The 26,113-nt window shown below is 57.8% G+C and overlaps 1 protein-coding gene across 1 annotated transcript in view; it reads left to right on the plus strand.

Moving 5' to 3' along the window:
• LOC139257693 (myosin-7-like) overlaps window positions 1–26,113 on the plus strand; it is an 87,890-nt gene that overhangs the window by 60,000 nt on the left and 1,777 nt on the right. The window contains 9 exon segments of the mRNA XM_070874584.1: window positions 1,966–2,149; window positions 5,653–5,818; window positions 6,476–6,600; window positions 10,125–10,433; window positions 12,157–12,360; window positions 16,103–16,228; window positions 17,462–17,632; window positions 18,322–18,426; window positions 21,854–21,949. Coding sequence (XP_070730685.1) covers window positions 1,966–2,149; window positions 5,653–5,818; window positions 6,476–6,600; window positions 10,125–10,433; window positions 12,157–12,360; window positions 16,103–16,228; window positions 17,462–17,632; window positions 18,322–18,426; window positions 21,854–21,949 — 1,486 coding nt within the window.

The following is a 26,113-nucleotide window of genomic DNA, read 5'->3' on the forward strand; positions in this document are numbered from 1 at the left end:
AATAGGGGCGTTACATTTGCAGTTTTCCAATCTGCTGGGACCTCCCCAGAATCCAGGGAATTTTGGTAGATTACAACTAATGCACCCACTATCCCTGCCGCTAATTCTCTTAAGACCCTAGGATGCAAGCCATCAGGTCCAGGGGATTTAACCGCCTTTAGTCCCATTATTTTACCAAGTACTACTTGATTAGTGATTGTATTAAGTTCCTCCCCCCCTATAGCTCCTTGATTATCCACTATTGGGATGTTTTTAGTGTCTACAACCGTGAAGACCAATAGAACATATTTGTTCAACGTTTCTGCCATTTCCCTGTTGCCCATTATTAATTCCCCAGTCTCATCCTCTAAGGGACCAACATTTACTTTAGCCACTCCTTTCCTTATTATGTACCTGTAGAAACTCTTACTATCTCATAGGACAATCCCCCCCCATCCCAGGAATCAGTCTGCTGAACCTTCGCTGCACTCCCTCAATGGCAAATATATCCTTCCTTAGGTAAGGAGACCAAAACTGTACACAATACTCCAGGTGTGGTCTCACCAGGGCCCGATATAATTGCTGTAAGACGTCTTTAATCTTATACTTAAATCCTCATAATAAACATAGAAACATAGAAAATAGGTGCAGGAGTAGGCCATTCGGCCCTTCGAGCCTGCACCACCATTCAATAAGATCATGGCTGAACATGCAACTTCAGTACCCCATTCCTGCTTTCTCTCCATACCCCTTGATCCCCCGAGTCGTGAGGGCCACATCTAACTCCTTTTTGAATATATTCAACAAACTGGCCCCAACAACTTTCTGTGGTAGAGAATTCCACAGGTTCACAATTCTCTGGGTGAAGAAGTTTCTCCTCATCTCGGTCCTAAATGGCTTACCCCTTATCCTTAGACTGTGACCCCTGGTTCTGGACTTCCCCAACATCGGGAACATTCTTCCTGCATCTAACCTGTCCAGTCCCGTCAGAATTTTATATGTTTCTATGAGATCCCCTCTCATTTGTCTAAATTCCAGTGAACACAGACCCAGTCGATCCAGTCTTTCTTCATATGTCAGTCCCGCCATCCCGGGAATCAGTCTGGTGAACCTTCGCTGCACTCCCTCAACACCAAGAACATCCTTCCTCAGATTAGGAGACCAAAACTGAACACAATATTCCAGGTGAGGCCTCACCAAGGCCCTGTACAACTGCAGTAAGACCTCCCTGCTCCTATACTCAAATCCCCTGCTATGAAGGCCAACATGCCATTTGCCTTCTTCACCGCCTGCTGTACCTGCATGCCAACTTTCAATGACTGATGTACCATGACACCCAGGTCTCGTTGCACCTCCCCTTTTCCTAATCTGTCGCCATTCAGATAATATTCTGCCTTCCTGTTTTTGCCACCAAAGTGGATATCCTCACATTTATCCACATTATACTGATTGACCTGGTGGTGCGGTGCCTGTTCGCTTGCCAATCATTGAGGATTTCCCCTCTCCCTCCGCGCAGGACACCCAGGTCCCTCTGAACACCAACGTTTCCCAATCTAAAAGCTCCCCTTGTATGTTTACCCCCACCCTCTCACCCCTAACCAGCCCCCAAACAATGTGGTGCTTCCTCCCACAGTTGAATATCCCACTGGCGTTCCCTATCTTGGGCCTCTCGCGCATGGATGGATGGGGGTTGTGGGGACATCGGGGCTGACGTTCGGGAGCCCGGGGCAGCGGGGCAGTTTTCAGGCTGCTGTGCTTCCTCCCACAGTCGAATATCCCGCCGGTATGATGCCCCACCCCCCGCACAGTCTGGGGGCGCAGGCACCCACAGCGAGGGGAGGAGGGACGCCCCCTAGTGGGTGAGAATGGGGGAGGTTGGGGGGTCGGCGGCTCTGGCGAGTGACGCGGCTGATTGACCGGGTGGTGCCTCGCCAAACCTTTCGGTTTCTCCCCCCCACCCCCCCCTCCCGCCCTCCTCCCGCGCAGGAAGAAGCTGGCCCAGAGGCTACAGGAGGCGGAGGAGCAGGTAGAAGCTGTAAACGCCAAGTGTTCCTCGCTGGAGAAGACCAAACACCGGCTCCAGAACGAAATCGAGGACCTGATGATCGACGTGGAGCGTTCCAACGCAGCCGCCGCAGCCCTGGACAAGAAGCAGAGGAACTTTGACAAGGTCGGTCCCCCGCTAGCCCAGTGCTGAGGGAGCGCCGTACTGCGCTGTCGGAGGTGCAGTACTGAGGGAGTGCCGCACTGTCGGAGGCGCAGTACTGAGGGAGCGCCGTACTGCGCTGTGGGAGGGGCAGTACTGAGGGAGCGCCGCACTGTCGGAGGGGCAGTACTGAGGGAGTGCCGCACTGTCAGAGGGGCAGTACTGAGGGAGTGTCGTACTGTGCTGTCGGAGGGGCAGTACTGAGGGAGTGCCGTACTGCGCTGTCGGAGGGGCAGTACTGAGGGAGTGCCGCACTGTCGGAGGGGCAGTACTGAGGGAGCGCCGCACTGTCGGAGGGGCAGTACTGAGGGAGCGCCGCACTGTCGGAGGGGCAGTGCTGAGGGAGCGCCGCACTGTCGGAGGGGCAGTACTGAGGGAGCGCCGCACTGTCGGAGGGTCAGTACTGAGGGAGCGCCGCACTGTCGGAGGGGCAGTACTGAGGGAGCGCCGCACTGTCGGAGGGGCAGTACTGAGGGAGCGCCGCACTGTCGGAGGGGCAGTACTGAGGGAGTGCCGCACTGTCGGAGGGGCAGTACTGAGGGAGCGCCGCACTGTCGGAGGGTCAGTACTGAGGGAGCGCCGCACTGTCGGAGGGTCAGTACTGAGGGAGCGCCGCACTGTCGGAGGGGCAGTACTGAGGGAGCGCCGCACTGTCGGAGGGGCAGTACTGAGGGAGCGCCGCACTGTCGGAGGGTCAGTACTGCGGGAGCGCCGCACTGTCGGAGGGGCAGTACTGAGGGAGTGCCGCACTGTCGGAGGGGCAGTACTGAGGGAGCGCCGCACTGTCGGAGGGTCAGTACTGAGGGAGCGCCGCACTGTCGGAGGGTCAGTACTGAGGGAGCGCCGCACTGTCGGAGGGGCAGTACTGAGGTCGGTCGGCAGAGACGTAGACATTTAACAAAAACAAGTATATTTTTCTATAGATCCTGAGATGAAGTGATTGCCTTAGGAGGAAAGGTTGAGCAGGTTGGGCTTTCAGTAAATGTTGGTCCCTTCGAGGACGAGACCGGGGAATTAGTAATGGGGAACATGGAGATGGCAGAAACTCTGAGCAAATATTTTGTATTAGTCTTTACGGTACAGGACACTAACAATATCCCAACATTGGATAGTCAAGGGGCTATAGAGGGGGAGGAACTTAACACAATCACAATCACTAAGGAGGTGGTACTCAGTAAGATAATGTCACTAAAGGCAGATAAATCCCCTGGACCTGATGGCTTGCATCCTCGGGTCTTAAGAGAAGTAACAGCAGGGATTGTGGATGTAATTTACCAAAATTCCCTGGATTCTGGGGAGGTCCCAGCAGATTGAAAAACTGCAAATGTAACGCCCCTATTTAAAAAAGGAGGCAGACAGAAAGCAGGAAACTATAGACCAGTTAGCCTAACATCTGTGGGTGGGAAAATGTTGGAGTCCATTATTAAAGAAGCAGTAGGACATTTGGAAAAGCAAAATTCGGTCAGGCAGAGTCAGCATGGATTTATGAAGGGGAAGTCATGTTTGACAAATTTGCTGGAGTTCTTTGAGGATGTAATGAACAGGATGGATAAAGGGGGAACCAGTGGATGTGGTGTATTTGGATTTCCAGAAGGCATTTGACAAGGTGCCACATAAAAGGTGACTGCACAAGATAAAAGTTCACGGGGTTGGGGGTAATATATTAGCATGGATAGAGGATTGGCGAACTAACAGAAAACAGAGAGTCGGGATAAATGGTTCATTCTCGGGTTGGCAACCAGTAACTAGTGGGGGTGCCGCAGGGATCAGTGCTGGGGCCCCAACTATTTACAATCTATATTAACGACTTGGAAGAAGGGACTGAGTGTAACGTAGCCAAGTTTGCTGACGATTCAAAGATGGGAGGAAAAGCAATGTGTGAGGAGGTTATAGAGATGGGGAGGGGGGTGAGGAGGCCATGGAGGAGATGTGAACAGGAGGATGGGAATTTTGAAATCGAGGCAATGCTTAATCGGCAGTCAATGTAGGTCAGCGAACACAGGGGGTGATGGGTGAGTGGGACTTGGTGCGAGTTAGGACACGGGGGCAATGAGCACAGGGGGTGATGGGTGAGCGGGACTGGGTGTGAGTTAGGACACGGGGCAGTGAGCACAGGGGGTGATGGGTGAGCGGGACTGGGCGCGAGTTAGGACACGGGGCAGTGAGCACAGGGGGTGATGGGTGAGTGGGACTGGGTGCGAGTTAGGACACGGGGCGGTGAGCACAGAGGGTGATGGGTGAGTGGGACTGGGTGCGAGTTAGGACACGGGGGCAGCCAAGTTTAGATCACCTCTAGTTTACGTCGGGTAGAATGTGGGAGGCCGGCCAGGAGTGCGTTGGAATAGTCAAGTCTGGAGGTAACAAAGGCACGGATGAGGGTTTCAGTAGCGGATGAGCTGAAGCAGGGGCGGAGACGGGCGATGACACTAAGCTGGGTGGCGGTGTGAGCTGTGAGGAGGACGCTAAGAGGCTGCAGGGTGACTTGGACAGGTTAGGTGAATGGGCAAATGCATCGCAGATGCAGTATAATGTGGATAAATGTGAGGTTATCCACTTCGGGGGCAAAAACAGGAAGGCAGAATATTATCTGAATGGTGACAGATTAGGAAAAGGGGAGGTGCAACGAGACCTGGGTGTCATGGTACATCAGTCATTGAAAGTTGGCATGCAGGTACAGCAGGTGGTGAAGAAGGCAAATGGTATGTTGGCCTTCATAGCTAGGGGATTTGAGTATAGGAGCAGGGAGGTCTGACTGCAGTTGTACTGGGCCTTGGTGAGGCCTCACCTGGAATATTGTGTTCAGTTTTGGTCTCCTAATCTGAGGAAGGACATTCTTGCTATTGAGGGAGTGCAGCGAAGGTTCACCAGACTGATTCCCGGGATGGCAGGACTGACATATGAGGAGAGACTGGATCGACTGGGCCTGTATCCACTGGAGTTTAGAAGGATGAGAGGGGATCTCATAGAAACATATAAAATTCTGACGGGACTGGACAGGTTAGATGCGGGAAGAATGTTCCCGATGTTGGGGAAGTCCAGAACCAGGGGTCACAGTCTAAGGATAAGGGGTAAGCCATTTAGGACCGAGATGAGGAGAAACTTCTTCACTCAGAGAGTGGTGAACCTGTGGAATTCTCTACCACAGAGAGTTGTTGAGACCAGTTCGTTAGATATATTCAAAAGGGAGTTAGATGTGGCCCTTACGGCTAAAGGGATCAAGGGGTACGGAGAGAAAGCAGGAAAGGGATACTGAGGGAATGATCAGCCATGATCTTATTGAATGGCGGTGCAGGCTCGAAGGGCCGAATGGCCTACTCCTGCACCTATTTTCTATGTTTCTATGATTTTCTGGAGGGGGAAATCTCTGAGTAGAAATGCGTGACATTTCCACCGTCCATGTGGCCTGCCCATTTCCCCAAGTAGCCTGCGTCTCTGTGCTCCTGACGTCTGATCCTGTCCCATCTCAGGTGTTGTCGGAGTGGAAACAGAAATACGAGGAGTCACAGAGTGAGCTGGAGGCTGCCCAGAAGGATGCTCGCTCGCTCAGCACCGAGCTCTTCAAGCTGAAGAACGCTTACGAGGAAGCCTTGGACCATCTGGAGACACTCAAGCGAGAGAACAAGATCCTGCAAGGTAGGAGTGCAATGGCTCCCGCCCATTCCAATCCGACACGCACTTCCTCAGTACTGCCCCTCCGACAGTGCGGCGCTCCCTCAGTACTGCCCCTCCGACAGTGCGGCGCTCCCTCAGTACTGCCCCTCCGACAGTGCGGCTCTCCCTCAGTACTGCCCCTCCGACAGTGCGGCGCTCCCTCAGTACTGCCCCTCCGACAGTGCGGCGCTCCCTCAGTACTGCCCCTCCGACAGTGCGGCGCTCCCTCAGTACTGCCCCTCCGACAGTGCGGCGCTCCCTCAGTACTGCCCCTCCGACAGTGCGGCGCTCCCTCAGTACTGCCCCTCCGACAGCGCGGCACTCCCTCAGTACTGCCCCTCCGACAGCGCGGCACTCCCTCAGTACTGCCCCTCCGACTGTGCGGCGCTCCCTCAGTACTGCCCCTCCGACAGTGAGGCACTCCCTCAGTACTGCCCCTCCGACAGTGCGGCACTCCCTCAGTACTGCCCCTCCGACAGTGCGGCGTTCCCTCAGTACTGCCCCTCCGACAGTGCGGCGTTCCCTCAGTACTCCCTCAGGACTGGGGTGTCCCACCCAGCGGGCAGGATGGGGGGAGAGGGACAGCGATACGGATCCCAGCCAAGCTGACACCGGACCCACTGCTTCCTGTCTCTCCAGAGGAGATCTCGGACTTGACGGAACAGCTGGGCGAAAATGGGAAAAATATCCACGAGCTGGAGAAGATCAGGAAACAGCTGGAGCAGGAGAAGCAGGACTTGCAGAGTGCCCTGGAGGAGGCAGAGGTAGGAACTCTGTATCTAACCCCCTGTACCTGCCCTTGGAGTGTTTGATGGGACAGTGTAGAGGGAGCTTTACTCTGTATCTAACCCCCTGTACCTGCCCTGGGAGTGTTTGATGGGACAGTGTAGAGGGAGCTTTACTCTGTATCTAACCCCGTGCTGTACCTGCCCTGGGAGTGTTTGATGGGACAGTGTAGAGGGAGCTTTACTCTGTATCTAACCCCCTGTACCTGCCCTGGGAGTGTTTGATGGGACAGTGTAGAGGGAGCTTTACTCTGTATCTAACCCCCTGTACCTGCCCTGGGAGTGTTTGATGGGACAGTGCAGAGGGAGCTTTACTCTGTATCTGACCCCCTGTACCTGCCCTGGGAGTGTTTGATGGGGCAGTGTAGGGGGAGCTTTACTCTGTATCTAACCCCGTGCTGTACCTGTCCTGGGAGTGTTTGATGGGACAGTGTAGAGGGAGCTTTACTCTGTATCTAACCCCCTGTACCTGCCCTGGGAGTGTTTGATGGGGCAGTGTAGAGGGAGCTTTACACTGTATCTAACCCCCTGTACCTGCCCTGGGAGTGTTTGATGGGACAGTGTAGAGGGAGCTTTACTCTGTATCTAACCCCGTGCTGTACCTGCCCGAGAGTGTTTGATGGGACAGTGTAGAGGGAACTTTACTCTGTATCTAACCCCCTGTACCTGCCCTGGGAGTGTTTGATGGGACAGTGTAGAGGGAGCTTTACTCTAGCTAACCCCCTGTACCTGCTCTGGGATTGTTTGATGGGACAGTGTAGAGGGAGCTTTACTCTGTATCTAACCCCCTGTACCTGCCCTGGGAGTGTTTAATGGAACAGTGTAGAGGGAGCTTTACTCTGTATCTAACCCCCTGTACCTGCCCTGGGAGTGTTTGATGGGACAGTGTAGAGGGAGCTTTACTCTGTATCTAACCCCCTGTACCTGCCCTGGGAGTGTTTGATGGGACAGTGTAGAGGGAGCTTTACTCTGTATCTGTATTGAATATCGGGAAGACCGAAGGCATTGTTTTCGGTCCCCGCTGCAAACTCCGTTCTCCATCCCGCTCCCCAAATATTCTCTCGGGCTGAACCAGACTGTCTGCCAGCTTGGTGTCATATTTGACCCTGAAATGAGTTTCCGTCCACTTCCCCCTCCGTAACATCGCCTGTCTCCGCCTCCTGCCTCAGCTCATCTGCTGCTGAAGCCCTCGCCCGTGCCTTTGTTACCTCCAGACTTGACTATTCCAATGCACTCCTGGCCGGCCTCCCACATTCTACCCGACGTAAACTCGAGGTGATCCAAAACTCGGCTGCCCCCGTGTCCTAACTCGCACCGAGTCCCGCTCACCCATCACCCCCTGTGCTCGCTGCCCCGTGTCCTAACTTACACCCAGTCCCACTCACCCATCACCCCCTGTGCTCACTGCCCCGTGTCCTAACTCGCACCGAGTCCCGCTCACCCATCGCCCCCTGTGCTCACTGACCCAGTGTCCTAACTCGCACCCAGTCCCACTCACCCATCACCCCCTGTGCTCATTGCCCCATGTCCTAACTCACACCGAGTCCCACTCACCCATCACCCCCTGTGCTCATTGCCCCGTGTCCTAACTCGCACCCAGTCCCGCTCACCCATCACCCCCTGTGCTCACTGCCCCGTGTCCTAACTCGCACCGAGTCCCACTCACCCATCACCCCCTGTGCTCACTGCCCCGTGTCCTAACTCACACCCAGTCCCACTCACCCATCACCCCCAGTGCTCACTGCCCCGTGTCCTAACTCGCACCCAGTCCCACTCACCCATCACCCCCTGTGCTCACTGACCTACATTGGCTCCCAGTTAAGCAACACCTTGATTTCAAAATTCTCATCCTTGTTTATAAATCCCTCCATGGCCCTCACCCCCTCCCTATCTCTGTAACCTCCTCCAGCCCCGACACCCCTCCCTATCTCTGTAACCTCCTCCAGCCTCTACACCCCTCCCTATCTCTGTAACCCCCTCCAGCCCCTGCACCCCTCCCTATCTCTGTAACCTCCTCCAGCCCCTACACCCCTCCCTATCTCTGTAATCTCCTCCAGCCCCTACACCCCTCCCTATCTCTGTAACCCCCTCCAGCCCCTACACCTCTCCCTATCTCTGTAACGTCCTCCAGCCCCTACACCCCTCCTTATCTCTGTAACCCCCTACACCCCTCCCTATCTCTGTAACCTCCTCCATCCCCTACACCCCTCCCTATCTCTGTAACCTCCTCCAGCCCTTATACCCCTCCTTATCTCAGTAACTCCCTCCAGCCCCTACACCCCTCCCTATCTCTGTAACCTCCTCCAGCCTTTACACCCCTCCCTAGCTCTGTAACCTCCTCCAGCCTTTACACCCCTCCCTAGCTCTGTAACCTCCTCCAGCTCCTATATCCCTCCCGATCTCTGTAACATCCTCCAGCCCCGACATCACTCCCGATGTCTGTAACCTCCTCCAGTCCCTACACCCCTCCCTATCTCTGTAACTTTCTCCAGCCCTTATACCCCTCCCTATCTCTGTAACCTCCTCCAGCCCCTTACACCTCTCCCTATCTCTGTAACCTCCTCCAGCCCCTCACACCCCCCGAGATCTCTGCGCTCCTCTAATTCTGCTCCCTTGAGCCATTCTGTTTGTAATCGCTCCACTATCGGTGGCCGTGTCTTCTGTTGCCTGGGCCCCAAACTCTGGAACTCCCTGCCCAATCCCGTGTTTGACGCGAGTTGCGCTGTCGCTCTCTCATCCTCCTCATCATCACAGGCAGTCCCTCGGAATCGAGGAAGACTTGCTTCCACTCTAACAGTGAGTTCTCAGGTGACTGAACAGTCCAATACAGGAACCACAGTCCCTGTCACAGGTGGGACAGACAGTGGTTGAGGGAAGGGGAGGGTGGGACTGGTTTGCCGCACGCTCCTTCCGCTGCCTGCGCTTGCTTTCTGCACGCTCTCGGCGACGAGACTCGAGGTGCTCAGCGCCCTCCCGGATGCACTCCCTCCACTTAGGGCGGGACTGGTCTTTGGGCCCAGGGACTCCCAGGTGTCGGTGGGGATGTTGCACTTTATCAGGGTGGGCTTTGAGGGTGGTCCCTTGTAACGTTTCCTCTGCCCACCCTGGGGCTCGCTTGCCGTGAAGGAGTTCCGAGTAGAGCGCTCGCTTTGGGAGTCTGGTGTCTGGGGGCCATGCGGACAATGTGGCCCTGCCCAGCGGAGCTGGTCGAGTGTGGTCAGTGTTTCGATGCTGGGGATGTTGGGCCTGGTCGAGGACGCTAACGTTGGTGCGTCTGTCCTCCCGGGGGATTTGCAGGATCTTGCGGAGACAGCGTTGGTGGTATTTCTCCAGCGACTTGAGGTGTCTACTGTACATGGTCCATGTCTCTGAGCCACACAGGAGGGCGGGTATCACTACAGCCCTGTAGAATATGAGCTCGGTGGTGGATTTGAGGGCCCGGTCTTCGAACACTCTTTTGCTCTCTCTAACTCTCTCCCCTGTTGCCCCTTCTGTCCGCAAAGGCCACCCTGGAGCACGAGGAGGGCAAGATCCTCCGGGCTCAGCTGGAGTACAACCAGATCAAGGCGGACATGGAGCGCAAGTTGGCGGAGAAGGACGAGGAGATGGAGCAGGCCAAGAGGAACCAGCAGCGGGTGGTAGACACCCTGCAGACCTCGCTGGAGGCAGAGACCCGGAGCCGCAACGAGGCCATGAGGGTGAAGAAGAAGATGGAGGGCGACCTCAACGAGATGGAGGTCCAGCTGAGCATGGCCAACCGGCAGGCCAGCGAGGCCCACCGGCTCCTGAAGTCACTCCAGGGCAGTCTGAAGGTAGGTGCTTGGACAGTGCGTGGAGTCTCTGCGCGTGGCGCATGGGCTGTCGGAGCCTCCCGGGGCGGTACTGAGGGAGCGCCGCACTGTCGGAGGGGCGGTACTGAGGGAGCGCCGCACTGTCGGAGGGGCAGTACTGAGGGAGCGCCGCACTGTCGGAGGGGTGGTACTGAGGGAGCGCCGCACTGTCGGAGCCTCCCGGGGCGGTACTGAGGGAGCGCCGCACTGCGCTGTCGGAGGGGCAGTACTGAGGGAGCGCCGCACTGCGCTGTCGGAGGGGCAGTACTGAGGGAGTGCCGCACTGTCGGAGGGGCAGTACTGAGGGAGCGCCGCACTGTCGGAGGGGCAGTACTGAGGGAGCGCCGCACTGTCGGAGGGGCAGTACTGAGGGAGCGCTGCACTGCGCTGTCGGAGGGGCAGTACTGAGGGAGTGCCGCACTGTCGGAGGGGCAGTACTGAGGGAGCGCCGCACTGTCGGAGGGGTGGTACTGAGGGAGCGCCGCACTGTCGGAGGGGTGATACTGAGGGAGTGCCGCACTGTCGGAGGGGCAGTACTGAGGGAGCGCCTCACTGTCGGAGGGGCAGTACTGAGGGAGTGTCGCACTGTCGGAGGGGCAGTGCTGCGGGAGCGCCGCACTGTCGGAGGGGCAGTACTGAGGGAGCACCGCACTGTCGGAGGGGCAGTACTGAGGGAGCGCCGCACTGTCGGAGGGGTGATACTGAGGGTGTGCCGCACTGTCGGAGGGGCAGTACTGAGGGAGCATCGCGCTGTCGGAGGGAGTGTGACAATATGACCCATTTGTTGTGCAGAAGTGAACTGTTCTCTGACCTGTCCCTGAACCCTAGATTGTGTAAAATGTTGCTGCCCCAAATCCTTGTTACTGCGTTGAACGAAAAGCCTGCCCCTTGGTGTAGTCGCATGCCGCAGTAATATATTCATTCAGCTCAGACCCCTGCTGTGTGCAATGAATGAGCTTTGATCCATTACCTACAATGATCAATTATTACAATAGGATGTTGGCCAACTTTCTCTCGTTCAGCTCAGACCCCTGACGGGTACAATGAGTGAGAATTGATTCCTTACCGACAATGACCAATTATTATGGTGCTATGTTGACTAACTTTCTCCCATTCAGCTCAGACCCCTGCCATGTGCAATGAATGAGATTTGATCCATTACCTACAATGATCAATTATTACAAAAGGATGTTGACCAACTTTCTCCCATTCAGCTCAGACCCCTGCTGGGTGCAATGAATGAGCTTTGATCCCTTACCTAGAATTACCAATTACTACAAAGCTATGTTGACCAACTTTCTCCCATTCAGCTCAGATCCCTGCCGGGTGCAATGAGTGAGAATTGATTCCTTACCTTCAATGACCAATTATTACGGTGCTATGTTGACCAACCTTCTCCCATTCAGCTCACACCCCTGCCGGGTACAATGCATGAGAATTGATTCCTTACCTACAATGGCCAATTATTATGGTGCTATGTTGATGGTGCTATGTTGACCAACTTTCTCCCATTCAGCTCAGACCCCTGCCATGTGCAATGAATGAGATTTGATCCATTACCTACAATGATCAATTATTACAAAAGGATGTTGACCAACTTTCTCCCATTCAGCTCAGACCCCTGCCGGGTACAATGAGTGAGAATTGATTCCTTACCTACAATTACCAATTATTACGGTGCTATTTTGTCCACCTTGTCCCGCAGGACACCCAACTGCAGCTGGACGATGCTCTGAGGGGCAACGATGACCTGAAGGAGAACATTGCCATCGTCGAGCGCCGCAACAACCTGCTAATGGCGGAGCTGGAGGAGCTCAGGGCCGCGATCGAGCAGACCGAGCGAGCGCGCAAGTTGGCGGAGACGGAGCTGATCGAGAGCAGCGAGAGGGTCCAACTCCTCCACTCTCAGGTAGGCACGCTTGGGTACATACCACCCTCCGCTTGAAGGACCCCCCCCAGTACTCTAACCCTCCCATCGAAGCCCATCCCTCCCGTCCCCTAACCCTCCCATCGAAGCCCATCCCTCCCGTCCCCTAACCCTCCCATCGAAGCCCATCCCTCCCGTCCCCTAACCCTCCCATCGAAGCCCATCCCTCCCGTCCCCTAACCCTCCCATCGAAGCCCATCCCTCCCGTCCCCTAACCCTCCCATCGAAGCCCATCCCTCCCGTCCCCTAACACTCCTATCGAAGCCCATCCCTCCCGTCCCCTAACCCTCCCATCGAAGCGCATCCCACCCGTCCCCGAACTCTCCCATCGAAGCCCATCCCTCCCGTCCCCTAACCCTCCCATCGAAGCCCATCCCACCCGTCCCCGAACTCTCCCATCGAAGCCCATCCCTCCCGTCCCCGAACTCTCCCATCGAAGCCCATCCCTCCCGTCCCCTAACTCTCCCATCGAAGCCCATCCCTCCCGTCCCCTAACCCTCCCATCGAAGCGCATCCCACCCGTCCCCGAACTCTCCCATCGAAGCCCATCCCTCCCGTCCCCTAACTCTCCCATCGAAGCCCATCCCTCCCGTCCCCTAACCCCCCTAACCCTCCCATCGAAGCCCATCCCTCCCATCCCCTAACCCTCCCATCGAAGCCCATCCCCCTAGTCCCCTAACTCTCCCATCGAAGCCCATCCCTCCCGTCCCCTAACCCTCCCATCGAAGCCCATCCCTCCCGTCCCCTAACCCCCCCATCGAAGCGCATCCCTCCCGTCCCCTAACCCCCCCCCATCGAAGCCCATCCCTCCCGTCCCCTAACCCCATCGAAGCCCATCCCCTCCCGTCCCCTAACCCCATCGAAGCCCATCCCTCCCGTCCCCTAACCCCCCATCGAAGCCCATCCCTCCCGTCCCCTAACTCTCCCATCGAAGCCCATCCCTCCCGTCCCCTAACCCTCCCATCGAAGCCCATCCCTCCCGTCCCCTAACCCCCCCATCGAAGCGCATCCCTCCTGTCCCCTAACCCCCCCCCATCGAAGCCCATCCCTCCCGTCCCCTAACCCCATCGAAGCCCATCCCTCCCGTCCCCTAACCCTCCCATCGAAGCCCATCCCTCCCGTCCCCTAACCCCATCGAAGCCCATCCCTCCCGTCCCCTAACCCCATCGAAGCCCATCCCTCCCGTCCCCTAACCCCCCATCGAAGCCCATCCCTCCCGTCCCCTAACCCTCCCATCGAGGCCCATCCCTCCCGTCCCCTAACCCTCCCATCGAAGCCCATCCCTCCCATCCCCTAACCCTCCCATCGAAGCCCATCCCTCCCGTCCCCTAACCCTCCCATCGAAGCCCATCCCTCCCATCCCCTAACCCTCCCATCGAAGCCCATCCCTCCCGTCCCCTAACCCCCCCATCGAAGCCCATCCCTCCTGTCCCCTAACCCCCCTAACCCCCCCATCGAAGCCCATCCCTCCCGTCCCCTAACTCTCCCATCGAAGCCCATCCCTCCCGTCCCCTAACCCCCCCCATCGAAGCCCATCCCTCCCGTCCCCTAACCCCTCCCATCGAAGCCCATCCCTCCCGTCCCCTAACCCTCCCATCGAAGCCCATCCCTCCCGTCCCCTAACCCTCCCATCGAAGCCCATCCCTCCCGTCCCCTAACCCTCCCATCGAGGCCCATCCCTCCCGTCCCCTAACTCTCCCATCGAAGCCCATCCCTCCCGTCCCCTAACCCCCCCATCGAGGCCCATCCCTCCCGTCCCCTAACCCTCCCATCGAGGCCCATCCCTCCCGTCCCCTAACTCTCCCATCGAAGCCCATCCCTCCAGTCCCCTCACTCTCCCAAACTCTTTGTCTCTCTCTCTCTCTCTCTCTCTCTCTCTGCCTCTACTCTTCATTCACCTTGTCTTCTCTCGCTCTTGCAGTTTCTTTCTCCTTCCCTCTTTCTCTCCTTACTTTCTTCCATTTATCTCTCTCTTTCTCTCTCTCTCTCTCGCTGTCCCTCTTTGTTTCCTTTGCCTTCTCCCCCTTGTTCCCTCTCTGCCCCTCCCTCCCCCTCTTTGTTGCTCTCCCCTCCCCCTCCCTGACTCTCCCTCTCTTCCCCTCCCTGTTCTCTCACTCTCTCTCTCTCTCTCTCTCTCTCTCTCTCTCTCTCCTCTTCCTCCCTGGCCACACTCCCTCGATCCTTCTCTCGCTTCCATCCGCCTCTCTTCCTCTCCCTGTTCATTCCCTCTCCCCTCTTCCAACCTCGTCAATCTCCCTCTCTCTCTCACTCCCCCTCACTTACAAAATGGTGAGAAATTGGGATATGTTGGTGTTCAGAGGGACCTGGATGTCCTTACTGAAAGTTAACATGCAGGTACAGCAAGCAATTAAGAAAGCAAATGGTATGTTGGCCTTTAGTACAAGAGGTTTCAAGGATGTAACTAGCAGAGTGGACAAGGGAGAACCAGTGGATGTGGTGTATTTGGACTTTCAAAAGGCTTTTGATAAGGTCCCACACAAGAGATTGGTGTACAAAATTAAAGCACATGGTATTGGGGGTAATGTACTGACGTGGATAGAGAACTGGTTGGCAGACAGGAAGCAGAGAGTCGGGATAAACAGGTCCTTTTCAGAATGGCAGGCAGTGACTAGTAGAGTGCCGCAGGGCTCAGTGCTGGGACCCCAGCTATTTACAATATACATTAATGATTTAGACGAAGGAATTGAGTGTAATATCTCCAAGTTTGCAGATGACACTAAGCTGGGTGGCGGTGTGAGCTGTGAGGAGGATGCTAAGAGGCTGCAGGGTGACTTGGACAGGTTAGGTGAGTGGGCAAATGCATGGCAGATGCAGTATAATGTGGATAAATGTGAGGTTATCCACTTTGGGGGCAAAAACAGGAAGGCAGAATATTATCTGAATGGCGACAGATTAGGAAAAGGGGAGGTGCAACGAGACCTGAGTGTCATGGTACATCAGTCATTGAAAGTTGGCATGCAGGTACAGCAGGTGGTGAAGAAGGCAAATGGTATGTTGGCCTTCATAGCGAGGGGATTTGAGTATAGGAGCAGGGAGGTCTTACTGCAGTTGTCCAGGGCCTTGGTGAGGCCACACCTGGAATATTGTGTTCAGTTTTGGTCTCCTAATCTGAGGAAGGACGTTCTTGCTATTGAGGGAGTGCAGCGAAGGTTCACCAGACTGATTCCCGGGATGGCAGGACTGACATATGAAGAAAGACTGGATCGACTGGTCTTATACTCACTGGAATTTAGAAGAATGAGAGGGGATCTCATAGAAACATATAAAATTCTGACGGGACTGGACAGGTTAGAGGCAGGAAGAATGTTCCCGATGTTGGGGAAGTCCAGAACCAGGGGTCACAGTCTAAGGATAAGGGGTAAGCCATTTAGGACCGAGATGAGGAGAAACTTCTTCACTCAGAGAATGGTGAACCTGTGGAATTCTCTACCGCAGAGAGTTGTTGAGGCCAGTTCGTTAGATATATTGAAGAGGGAGTTAGATGTGGTCCTTACGGCTAAAGGGATCAAGGGGTATGGAGAGAAAGCAGGAAAGGGGTACTAAGGTGAATGATCAGCCATGATCATATTGAATGGTGGTGCAGGCTCGAAGGGCCGAATGGCCTACTCCTGCACCTATTTCTGAAGTGCTTGGCTCACCCAGAAGGAGAGCCTTCGAGGAGCGGGGGACTCACTGTGTGTTCTCTGTGTTTCCTCGTCCCCAGAACACGAGCCTCATCAACCAGAAGAAAAAGCTTGAAGGAGACATCAGCCAGCTGCAGTCGGAGGTTGAGGACGCCATTCAGGAGTGTCGCAATGCCGAGGAGAAGGCCAAGAAGGCCATCACTGACGTGAGTCCGCGCGAGGGCTCCTGGGGCGGGGATGGGTGGGAGAGCGGGAACAGGCCAGCAATCTATTTCCCCGTCCCAATATTCGCGGCCTGCACCTGGGCAGCTCTGCTCCCTCCCCCACAAACTCCTACCCCTCACGGGAGATGAGGGAGGAGGAAGAACAAAATGAGAAGGGCTTGCATTTATATAGCGCCTTTCATGACCACCGGACGTCTCTCAGCGCTTTACGGCCAATGAAGTACTTTTTGACATGTGGTCACTCTTGTAAGGCCTGGGGGGGGAGTAGGCCCGAGGCCTGGGGGGGGGGAGTAGGCCTGAGGCCTGGGGGGGGGAGTAGGCCTGAGGCCTGGGGGGGGGGAGTAGGCCCGAGGCCTGGGGGGGGAGTAGGCCCGAGGCCTGGGGGGGGAGTAGGCCCGAGGCCTGGGGGGGGAGTAGGCCCGAGGCCTGGGGGGGGAGTAAGCCCGAGGCCTGGGGGGGGGGAGTCGGCCCGAGGCCTGGGGGGGGAGTCGGCCCGAGGCCTGGGGGGGAGGTGGCCCGAGGCCTGGGGGGGAGGTGGCCCGAGGCCTGGGGGGGAGGTGGCCCGAGGCCTGGGGGGGAGGTGGCCCGAGGCCTGGGGGGGGAGTAGGCCCGAGGCCTGGGGGGGGAGTAGGCCCGAGGCCTGGGGGGGGAGTAGGCCCGAGGCCTGGGGGGGGGAGTAGGCCCGAGGCCTGGGGGGGGGAGTAGGCCCGAGGCCTGGGGGGGGAGTAGGCCCGAGGCCTGGGGGGGGAGTAGGCCCGAGGCCTGGGGGGGGAGTAGGCCCGAGGCCTGGGGGGGGAGTAGGCCCGAGGCCTGGGGGGGGAGTAGGCCCGAGGCCTGGGGGGGAGTAGGCCCGAGGCCTGGGGGTGAGTAGGCCCGAGGCCTGGGGGTGAGTAGGCCCGAGGCCTGGGGGGGAGGTGGCCCGAGGTCTGGGGGGGAGTAGGCCCGAGGTCTGGGGGGGAGTAGGCCCGAGGCCTGGGGGAGTAGGCCCAAGGCCTGAATGGAGTAGGCCCGAGGCCTGGGGAGGAGTAGGCCCGAGGTCTGGGGGGGAGTAGGCCCAAGGCCTGAAAGGAGTAGGCCCGAGGCGTCAGGCCTTCGCCGCTCGGGGCAGCTCAGTTTCCTCTGAGGGTTCCTCCTTCAGGTCTCCTCGTCCCTGGGGTGAAGCTCGCGGTTCGGGCGAGGGCTTGGCATTAATCTTTTCCCTGGAACCCCCGGCAGGCGGCCATGATGGCGGAAGAGCTGAAGAAGGAGCAGGACACGAGCGGCCACCTGGAGCGGATGAAGAAGAACATGGAACAGACCATCAAGGACCTGCAGCATCGGCTGGACGAGGCAGAGCAGATCGCCATGAAGGGCGGGAAGAAGCAAATCCAGAAACTGGAGGGCAGGGTGAGCACTGATCCAGAGAGAGGGCGAGAGAGAGAGAGAGAGAGAGGGCAGGGTGAGCACTGATCCAGAGAGAGAGAGAGAGGGGGGGGAGGGTGTGAGAGGGAGGGAGAGAGAGAGAGGGGGGGGGAGGGTGTGAGAGGGAGAGAGAGAGAGAGGCGGGGGAGGGTGTGAGAGGGAGGGCGAGAGAAAGAGAGAGAGAGGGCGAGAGAGAGAGAGAGGCGGGGGAGGGTGTGAGAGGGCGAGAGAAGGCGAGAGAGAGAGAGAGAGGGCGCGAGAGAGGGAGGGAGAGAGAGAGAGAGAGAGGGGGGGGTGGGGGGGGATGGTGTATGAGGGAGAGAGGGGGTGGGGGTGGGGAGGTTGTGAGAGAGAGAGAGAGAGAGAGAGGGTTGAGAGAGAGAGAGAGAGAGGGGGTTGAGAGAGAGAGACAGAGGGACAGAGGGAGAGAGAGGGACAGAGAGAGAGAGACACAGAGAGAGAGAGAGAGAGAGAGTGTGACAGACAGAGAGAGAGAGAAAGAGAGAGAGAGGGCGAGAGAGAGAGAGACAGAGAGAGACCCTGTCCGAGCCTGTCTGGGTGATCGGGCCTGTGGCCTAGGCTGGAGCCTGGGGCCTGGGAGTTTCTCCCCAGCGAGGCCCAGCCTCCTCCCTCTCCCCCTGTCTGACAGCCTGTATCTCTTCCCCCCTGGGCAGGTGCGTGAGCTGGAGAACGAGCTCGAGGCGGAACAGCGACGTTGCTCGGACGCTGTGAAGGGGGCTCGGAAGTACGAGAGGCGTATCAAGGAGCTGACCTACCAGGTGAGGCTCTCCGCGTGGATCCCCTCCCCCTCCCTCACCCCGCTCGAGCACGCCCAGCTTAAGCTGCACTCAAATAATGACCGGACTGGGCAGAGGCAACAAGGATCGATGAAAGGGGAAATTATGTTTGGCAAGCGTGCTGGAGTTTTTTGGAGGATGTACTGAGCAGGGTAGATAAGGGGGAGCCAGTGGACGTGATGTATTTAGGATTTTCCCGAAGACATTCGATGAGGTGCCACAGAAGGGCTTATTGAACAAAATTGGGATTGGGCGTAATAGAATCATCGAAATATACAACACGGCAGGAGGCCATTCCGGCCCATCGTGTCCGTGTTATGCCGGCCGACCAAGAGGCTACCCGGCCTAATCCCACTTTCCCGCTCTGGGTCCGTAGCCCTGTGGGTTACAGCACTTCAGGAGCACATCCAAATGTGTTGAGGGTTTCTGCCTCTACCCCCCTTTCAGGCCGTGAGTTCCACCCCAGACCCCCACCGCCCTCTGGGTGAAGACATTTCCCCTCAAATCCCCTCTAAACCTCCCCCCCAATTACTTTCAATCTCTGCCCCCTGGTTGTTGAGCCCTCTGCCCAGGGAAACAGGTCCGTCCTATCCACTCTATCCAGGCCCCTCATCATTTTATACACCTCAATCAGCTCTCCCCTCAGCCTCCTCTGTTCCAAGGAAAACAACCCCAGCCTATCCAATCTTTCCTCATCGCTAAAATTCTCCAGTCCCGGCAACATCCTGGTAAATCTCCTCTGTACCCTCTTCAGTGCAACATCCTGGTAAATCTCCTCTGTACCCTCTCCAGTGCAACATCCTGGTAAACCTCCTCTGTACCCTCTTCAGTGCAACATCCTGGTAAATCTCCTCTGTACCCTCTCCAGTGCAACATCCTGGTAAATCTCCTCTGTACCCTCTCCAGTGCAACACCCTGGTAAATCTCCTCTGTACCCTCTCCAGTGCAACATCCTGGTAAATCTCCTCTGTACCCTCTCCAGTGCAACATCCTGGTAAACCTCCTCTGTACCCTCTCCAGTGCAACATCCTGGTAAACCTCCTCTGTACCCTCTCCAGTGCAACACCCTGGTAAATCTCCTCTGTACCCTCTCCAGTGCAACATCCTGGTAAATCTCCTCTGTACCCTCTCCAGTGCAATCACATCCTTCCTGTAATGTGGTGACCAGAACTGTGCACGCAGTACTCCAGCTGTGGCCTAACCAGTGTTTTATACAGTTCGAGCATAACCTCTCCCTGCTCTTGTATTCTACGCCTCGACTATAATAAAGGCAAGCATTCCGTGTGCCTTCTTATTTATTGAAAGGGAATTCACGTTTGAAACACGTGTTTACAGTTTTTTGAGGATGTATTGAGCAGGGTAGATAAGGGGGGATCCAGTAGATGTGGTGTATTTAGATTTTCAGAAGGCATTCGATAAGGTGCCACACAAGAGGTTATTAAACAAAATTAGGGCCCGTGTGATTGGGGGTAATATACCAGCACGCTTTGAGGATTGGTTAACGGACAGAAAACAGAGAGTAGGAATAAACGGGTCATTTTCGGGGTTGGCGGGCTGTAACTAGTGGGGTGACGCAGGGATCAGTGCTGGGGCCCCAGCTATTCACAATCTAGATCAATGATTTGGACGAGGGGACCAAGTGTAATATATCCAGGTTTGCTGATGGTACAAAGCTCGGTGGGAATGTAAGTTGTGAGGGGGATGCAAAGAGGCTTCACGGGGATACAGACAGGCTGAGTGAGTGGGCAAGAACATGGCAAATGGAAAATAATCTGGAGAAATGTGACGTTATCCACTTTGGTAGGAAAACTAGAAAAGTAGGGTATTGTTTACATGGTGAGAGATTGGGAAATGTTGGTGTTCAGAGGGACCTGGCTGTCCTTGTACACCAATCACTGAACGTTAACCTGCAGGTACAGCAAGTGATTAAGAAATCATAGAAACATAGAAAATAGGTGCAGGAGCAGGCCATTCGGCCCTTCGAGCCTGCACCACCATTCAATAAGATCATGGCTGATCATTCAACTCAGTACCCCTTTCCTGCTTTCTCTCCATACCCCTTGATCCCTTTAGCCGTAAGGGCCACATCTAACTCCCTTTTGAATATATCCAACGAACTGGCCCCAACAACTTTCTGTGGTAGAGAATTCCACAGGTTCACCACTCTCTGAGTGAAGAAGTTTCTCCTCATCTCGGTCCTAAATGGCTTACCCCTTATCCTTAGACCTTGTCCCCTGGTTCTGGACTTCCCCAACATTGGGAACATTTTTCCTGCCTCTAACCTGTCCAGTCCCGTCAGAATTTTAGATGTTTCTATGAGATCCCCTCTCAAAGCAAATGGCATGTTGGCCTTCATAGCGAGGGGATTTGAGTATAGGAGCAGGGAGGTCTTACTGCAGCTGTACAGGGCCTTGGTGAGGCCTCACCTGGAATATTGTGTTCAGTTTTGGTCTCCTAATCTGAGGAAGGACGTTCTTGCTATTGAGGGAGTGCAGCGAAGGTTCACCAGACTGATTCCCGGGATGGCGGGACTGACATATGAGGAGAGACTGGATCGACTGGGCCTGTATTCACTGGAGTTGAGAAGAATGAGAGGGGGTGCAATGAAGGTTCATAAGAACATAAGAACTAGGAGCAGGAGTCGGCCATTCGGCCCCTCGAGCCTGCTCCGCCATTCAATGAGATCCTGGCTGACCTTCGACCTGAACCCCACTTTCCCGCCCAATCCCTCGATTCCCTTAATATCCAGAAATCTATCGATCTCGGCCTTGAATATACTCGAGGACTGAGCCTCCACAGCCCTCCGGGGCAGAGAATTGCAAAGATTCACCACCCTCCTGAGTGAAGAAATCCCTCCTCATCTCAGTCCTAAATGGCCGACCCCTTATCCTGAGACTGTGTGACCCCTGGTTCTAGACTCCCCCCAGCCCGGGGGAAACACGCTCCCTGCATCTACCCGGTCAAGTCCTCTCAGAATTCTGTATGTCTCAATGAGATCACCTCTCATTCTTCTCAACTCCAGAGAATATCGGCCCATTCTGCTCAATCTCTCCTCGTGGGACTGTCCCCCCATCCCAGGAAAAAGTCTGGTGAACCTTCGCTGCTCTCCCTCAATGGCAAATATATCCTTCCTTAGGTAAGGAGACCAGAACTGTACACAATACTCCAGGTGTGGTTTCACCAGGGCCCGATATAATCGCAGTAAGACGTCTTTACTCTTATACTCAAATCCCCCTGTAATAAAGGCCAACAGACCATTTTGAAGAGGATGGGAGGTAGACCAGATATTGGAAGATTCACCACGTTTACTGAGACTTGCTCCGAACTGCGGATTTGGGGCATCACCTTCACTGTGACCCATTCACACCTCTCTTTCTTTCTCCCTTCCCTCTCTCGTTCCCTCTCTCAGACGGAAGAGGATCGGAAGAATAACATACGCCTCCAGGATCTTGTTGATAAACTGCAGCTGAAGGTCAAAGCTTACAAGAGGACATCTGAAGAGTCTGTAAGTGTCGGAGGGGCGGTACTGAGGTACTGAGGGAGTGCCGCACTGTCGGAGGGGCAGTACTGAGGTACTGAGGGAGTGCCGCACTGTCGGAGGGGCAGTACTGAGGTACTGAGGGAGTGCCGCACTGTCGGAGGGGCAGTACTGAGGTACTGAGGGAGTGCCGCACTGTCGGAGGGGCAGTACTGAGGGAGCGCCGCACTGTCGGAGGGGAGGTACTGAGGGAGTGCCGTACTGTCGGAGGGGCGGTACTGAGGTATTGAGCGAGTGCCGCACTGTCGGAGGGGCAGTACTGAGGTACTGAGGGAGTGCCGCACTGTCGGAGGGGCAGTACTGAGGGAGTGCCGCACTGTCGGAGGGGCAGTACTGAGGGAGTGCCGTACTGCGCTGTCTGAGGGGCAGTACTGAGGGAGTGCCATACTGTCGGAGGGGCGGTACTGAGGGAGTGCCGCACTGTCGGAGGGGCGGTACTGAGGGAGCGCCGCACTGTCGGAGGGGCAGTACTGAGGGAGCGCCGCACTGTCGGAGGGGCAGTACTGAGGGAGCGCCGCCCTGTCGGAGGGCAGGACTGAGGGAGTGCCGCACTGTCGGAGGGGCAGTACTGAGGGAGTGCCGCACTGTCGGAGGGGCAGTACTGAGCGAGCGCCGCACTGTCGGAGGGGCAGTACTGAGGGAGCGCCGCACTGTCGGAGGGGCGGTACTGAGGGAGTGCCGCACTGTCGGAGGGGCAGTGCTGAGGGAGTGCTGCACTGTCGGAGGGGCAGTACTGAGGGAGCGCTGCACTGTCGGAGGGGCAGTACTGAGGGAGTGCCGCACTGTCGGAGGGGCGGTACTGAGGGAGTGCCGCACTGTCGGAGGGGCGGTACTGAGGGAGTGCCGCACTGTCGGAGGGGCAGTACTGAGGTACTGCCGCACTGTCGGAGAGGCGGTACTGAGGGAGTGCCGCACTGTCGGAGGGGCGGTACTGAGGGAGTGCCGCACTGTCGGAGGGGCGGTACTGAGGTACTGCCGCACTGTCGGAGAGGCGGTACTGAGGGAGTGCCGCACTGTCGGAGGGGCAGTACTGAGGGAGCGCCGCACTGTCGGAGGGGCAGTACTGAGGGAGAGCCGCACTGTCGGAGGGGCAGTACTGAGGGAGCGCCGCACTGTCGGAGGGGCAGTACTGAGGGAACGCCGCACTGTCGGAGGGGCAGTACCGAGGGAGCGCCGCACTGTCGGAGGGGCTGTACTGAGGGAGTACCGCACTGTCGGAGGGGCAGTACTGAGGGAGCGCCGCACTGTCGGAGGGGCTGTACTGAGTGAGTGCCGCACTGTTGGAGGGGCTGTACTGAGGGAGTGCCGCACTGTCGGAGGGGCAGTACTGAGGGAACGCCGCACTGTCGGAGGGGCAGTACTGAGGGAGTGCCGCACTGTCGGAGGGGCTGTACTGAGGGAGCGCCGCACTGTCGGAGGGGCGGTACTGAGGGAGCGCCGCACTGTCGGAGGGGCGGTATTGAGGGAGCGCCGCACTGTCGGAGGGGCAGTACTGAGGGAGTGCCGCACTGAGAGGCAGTACTGAGGGAGCGCCGCACTGAGAGGTAGTACTGAGGGAGCGCCGCACTGTCGGAGGGGTGGTACTGAGGGAACGCCGCACTGTCGGAGGGGCAGTACTGAGGGAGTGCCGCACTGAGAGGCAGTACTGAGGGAGCGCCGCACTGTCGGAGGGGCAGTACTGAGGGAGCGCCGCACTGTCGGAGGGGCGGTATTGAGGGAGCGCCGCACTGTCGGAGGGGCAGTACTGAGGGAGCGCCGCACTGTCGGAGGGGCAGTACTGAGGGAGCGCCGCACTGTCGGAGGGGCAGTACTGAGGGAGCCCCGCACTGTCGGAGGGGCAGTACTGAGGGAGCGCCGCACTGTCGGAGGGGCAGTACTGAGGGAGCGCCGCACTGTTGGAGGGGCGGTACTGAGGGAGTGCCGCACTGAGGGGCAGTACTGAGGGAGCGCCACACTGTTGGAGGGGCAGTACTGAGAGAACGCCGCACTGTCAGAGGGGCAGTGCTGAGGGAGCGCCGCACTGTCAGAGGGGCAGTGCTGAGGGAGCGCCGTACTGTCGGAGGGGCAGTGCTGAGGGAGCGCCTCACTGTCGGAGGGGCGGTACTGAGGGAGCGCCGCACTGTCGGAGGGGCAGTGCTGAGGGAGCGCTGCACTGTCGGAGGGGCAGTGCTGAGGGAGCGCCGCACTGTCGGAGGGGCAGTGCTGAGGGAGCGCCGCACTGTTGGAGGGGCAGTACTGAGGGAGCGCCGCACTGTCGGAGGGGCAGTACTGAGGGAGTGCCGCACTGTTGGAGGGGCAGTACTGAGGGAGCGCCGCACTGTTGGAGGGGCAGTACTGAGGGAGCGCCGCACTGTCGGAGGGGCAGTACTGAGGGAGTGCCGCACTGTCGGAGGGGCAGTACTGAGGGAGTGCCGCACTGTCGGAGGAGCAGTGCTGAGGGAGCGCCGCACTGTTGGAGGGGCAGTACTGAGGGAGCGCCGCACTGTCGGAGGGGCAGTACTGAGGGAGTGCCGCACTGTCGGAGGGGCAGTACTGAGGGAACGCCGCACTGTCGGTGGGGCAGTACTGAGGGAGTGCCGCACTGTCGAAGGGGCAGTACTGAGGGAGTGCCGCGCTGTCGGAGGGGCAGTACTGAGGGAGTGCCGCACTGAGGGGCAGTACTGAGGGAGTGCAGCACTGAGGGGCAGTACTGAGGGAGTGCAGCACTGTCGGAGGGGCAGTACTGAGGGAACGCCGCACTGTCGGAGGGGCAGTACTGAGGGAGCGCCGTACTGCGCTGTCGGAGGGGCAGTACTGAGGGAACGCCGCACTGTCGGAGGGGCGGTACTGAGGGAGCGCCGCACTGTCGGAGGGGCGGTACTGAGGGAACGCCGCACTGTCGGAGGGGCAGTACTGAGGGAGCGCCGCACTGTCGGAGGGGCGGTACTGAGGGAACGCCGCACTGTCGGAGGGGCAGTACTGAGGGACTGCCGTACTGTCGGAGGGGCGGTACTGAGGGAGCGCCGTACTGTCGGAGGGGCAGTACTGAGGGAGCGCCGCACTGTCGGAGGGGCAGTACTGAGGGAGTGCCGCACTGTCGGAGGGGCAGTACTGAGGGACTGCCGTACTGCGCTGTCGGAGGGGCAGTACTGAGGGAGAGCCGTACTGTCGGAGGGGCAGTACTGAGGGACTGCCGTACTGTCGGAGGGGCAGTACTGAGGGAGAGCCGTACTGTCAGAGGGGCAGTGCTGAGGGAGCGCCGCACTGTCGGAGGGGCAGTGCTGAGGGAGCGCCGCACTGTCGGAGGGGCAGTACTGAGGGAGCGCCGCACTGTCGGAGGGGCAGTGCTGAGGGAGCGCCGCACTGTCGGAGGGGCAGTGCTGAGGGAGCCCCGCACTGTCGGAGGGGCAGTACTGAGGGAGCGCCGCACTGTCGGAGGGGCAGTACTGAGGGAGCGCCGCACTGTTGGAGGGGCAGTACTGAGGGAACGCCGCACTGTCGGTGGGGCAGTACTGAGGGAGCGCCTCACTGTCGGAGGGGCAGTACTGAGGAAGTGCCGCACTGTCGGAGGGGCAGTACTGAGGGAGTGCCGCACTGAGGGGCAGTACTGAGGGAGCACCGCACTGTCGGAGGGGCAGTACTGAGGGAGTGCCGCACTGAGGGGCAGTACTGAGGGAGCGCCGCACTGTCGGAGGGGCAGTACTGAGGGAGTGCAGCACTGTCGGAGGGGCAGCACTGAGGGAGCGCCTCACTGTCGGAGGGGCAGTACTGAGGGAGTGCCGCACTGAGGGGCAGTACTGAGGGAGCACCGCACTGTCGGAGGGGCAGTACTGAGGGAGAGCCGCACTGTCGGAGGGGCAGTACTGAGGGAGTGCCGCACTGTCGGAGGGGCAGTACTGAGGGAGCACCGCACTGTCGGAGGGGCAGTACTGAGGGAGTGCCGCACTGTCGGAGGGGCAGTACTGAGGGAGCGCCACACTGTTGGAGGGGCGGTACTGAGGGAGCGCCGCATTGTCGGAGGGTCGGTACTGAGGGAACACCGCACTGTCGGAGGGGCAGTACTGAGGGAGCCCCGCACTGTCGGAGGGGCAGTACTGAGGGAGCGCCGCGCTGTCGGAGGGGCAGTACTGAGGGAGTGCCGCACTGTCGGAG

This window comes from Pristiophorus japonicus, unplaced genomic scaffold (assembly GCF_044704955.1).
Source record: "Pristiophorus japonicus isolate sPriJap1 unplaced genomic scaffold, sPriJap1.hap1 HAP1_SCAFFOLD_897, whole genome shotgun sequence".
NCBI lineage: Eukaryota > Metazoa > Chordata > Chondrichthyes > Pristiophoridae > Pristiophorus > Pristiophorus japonicus.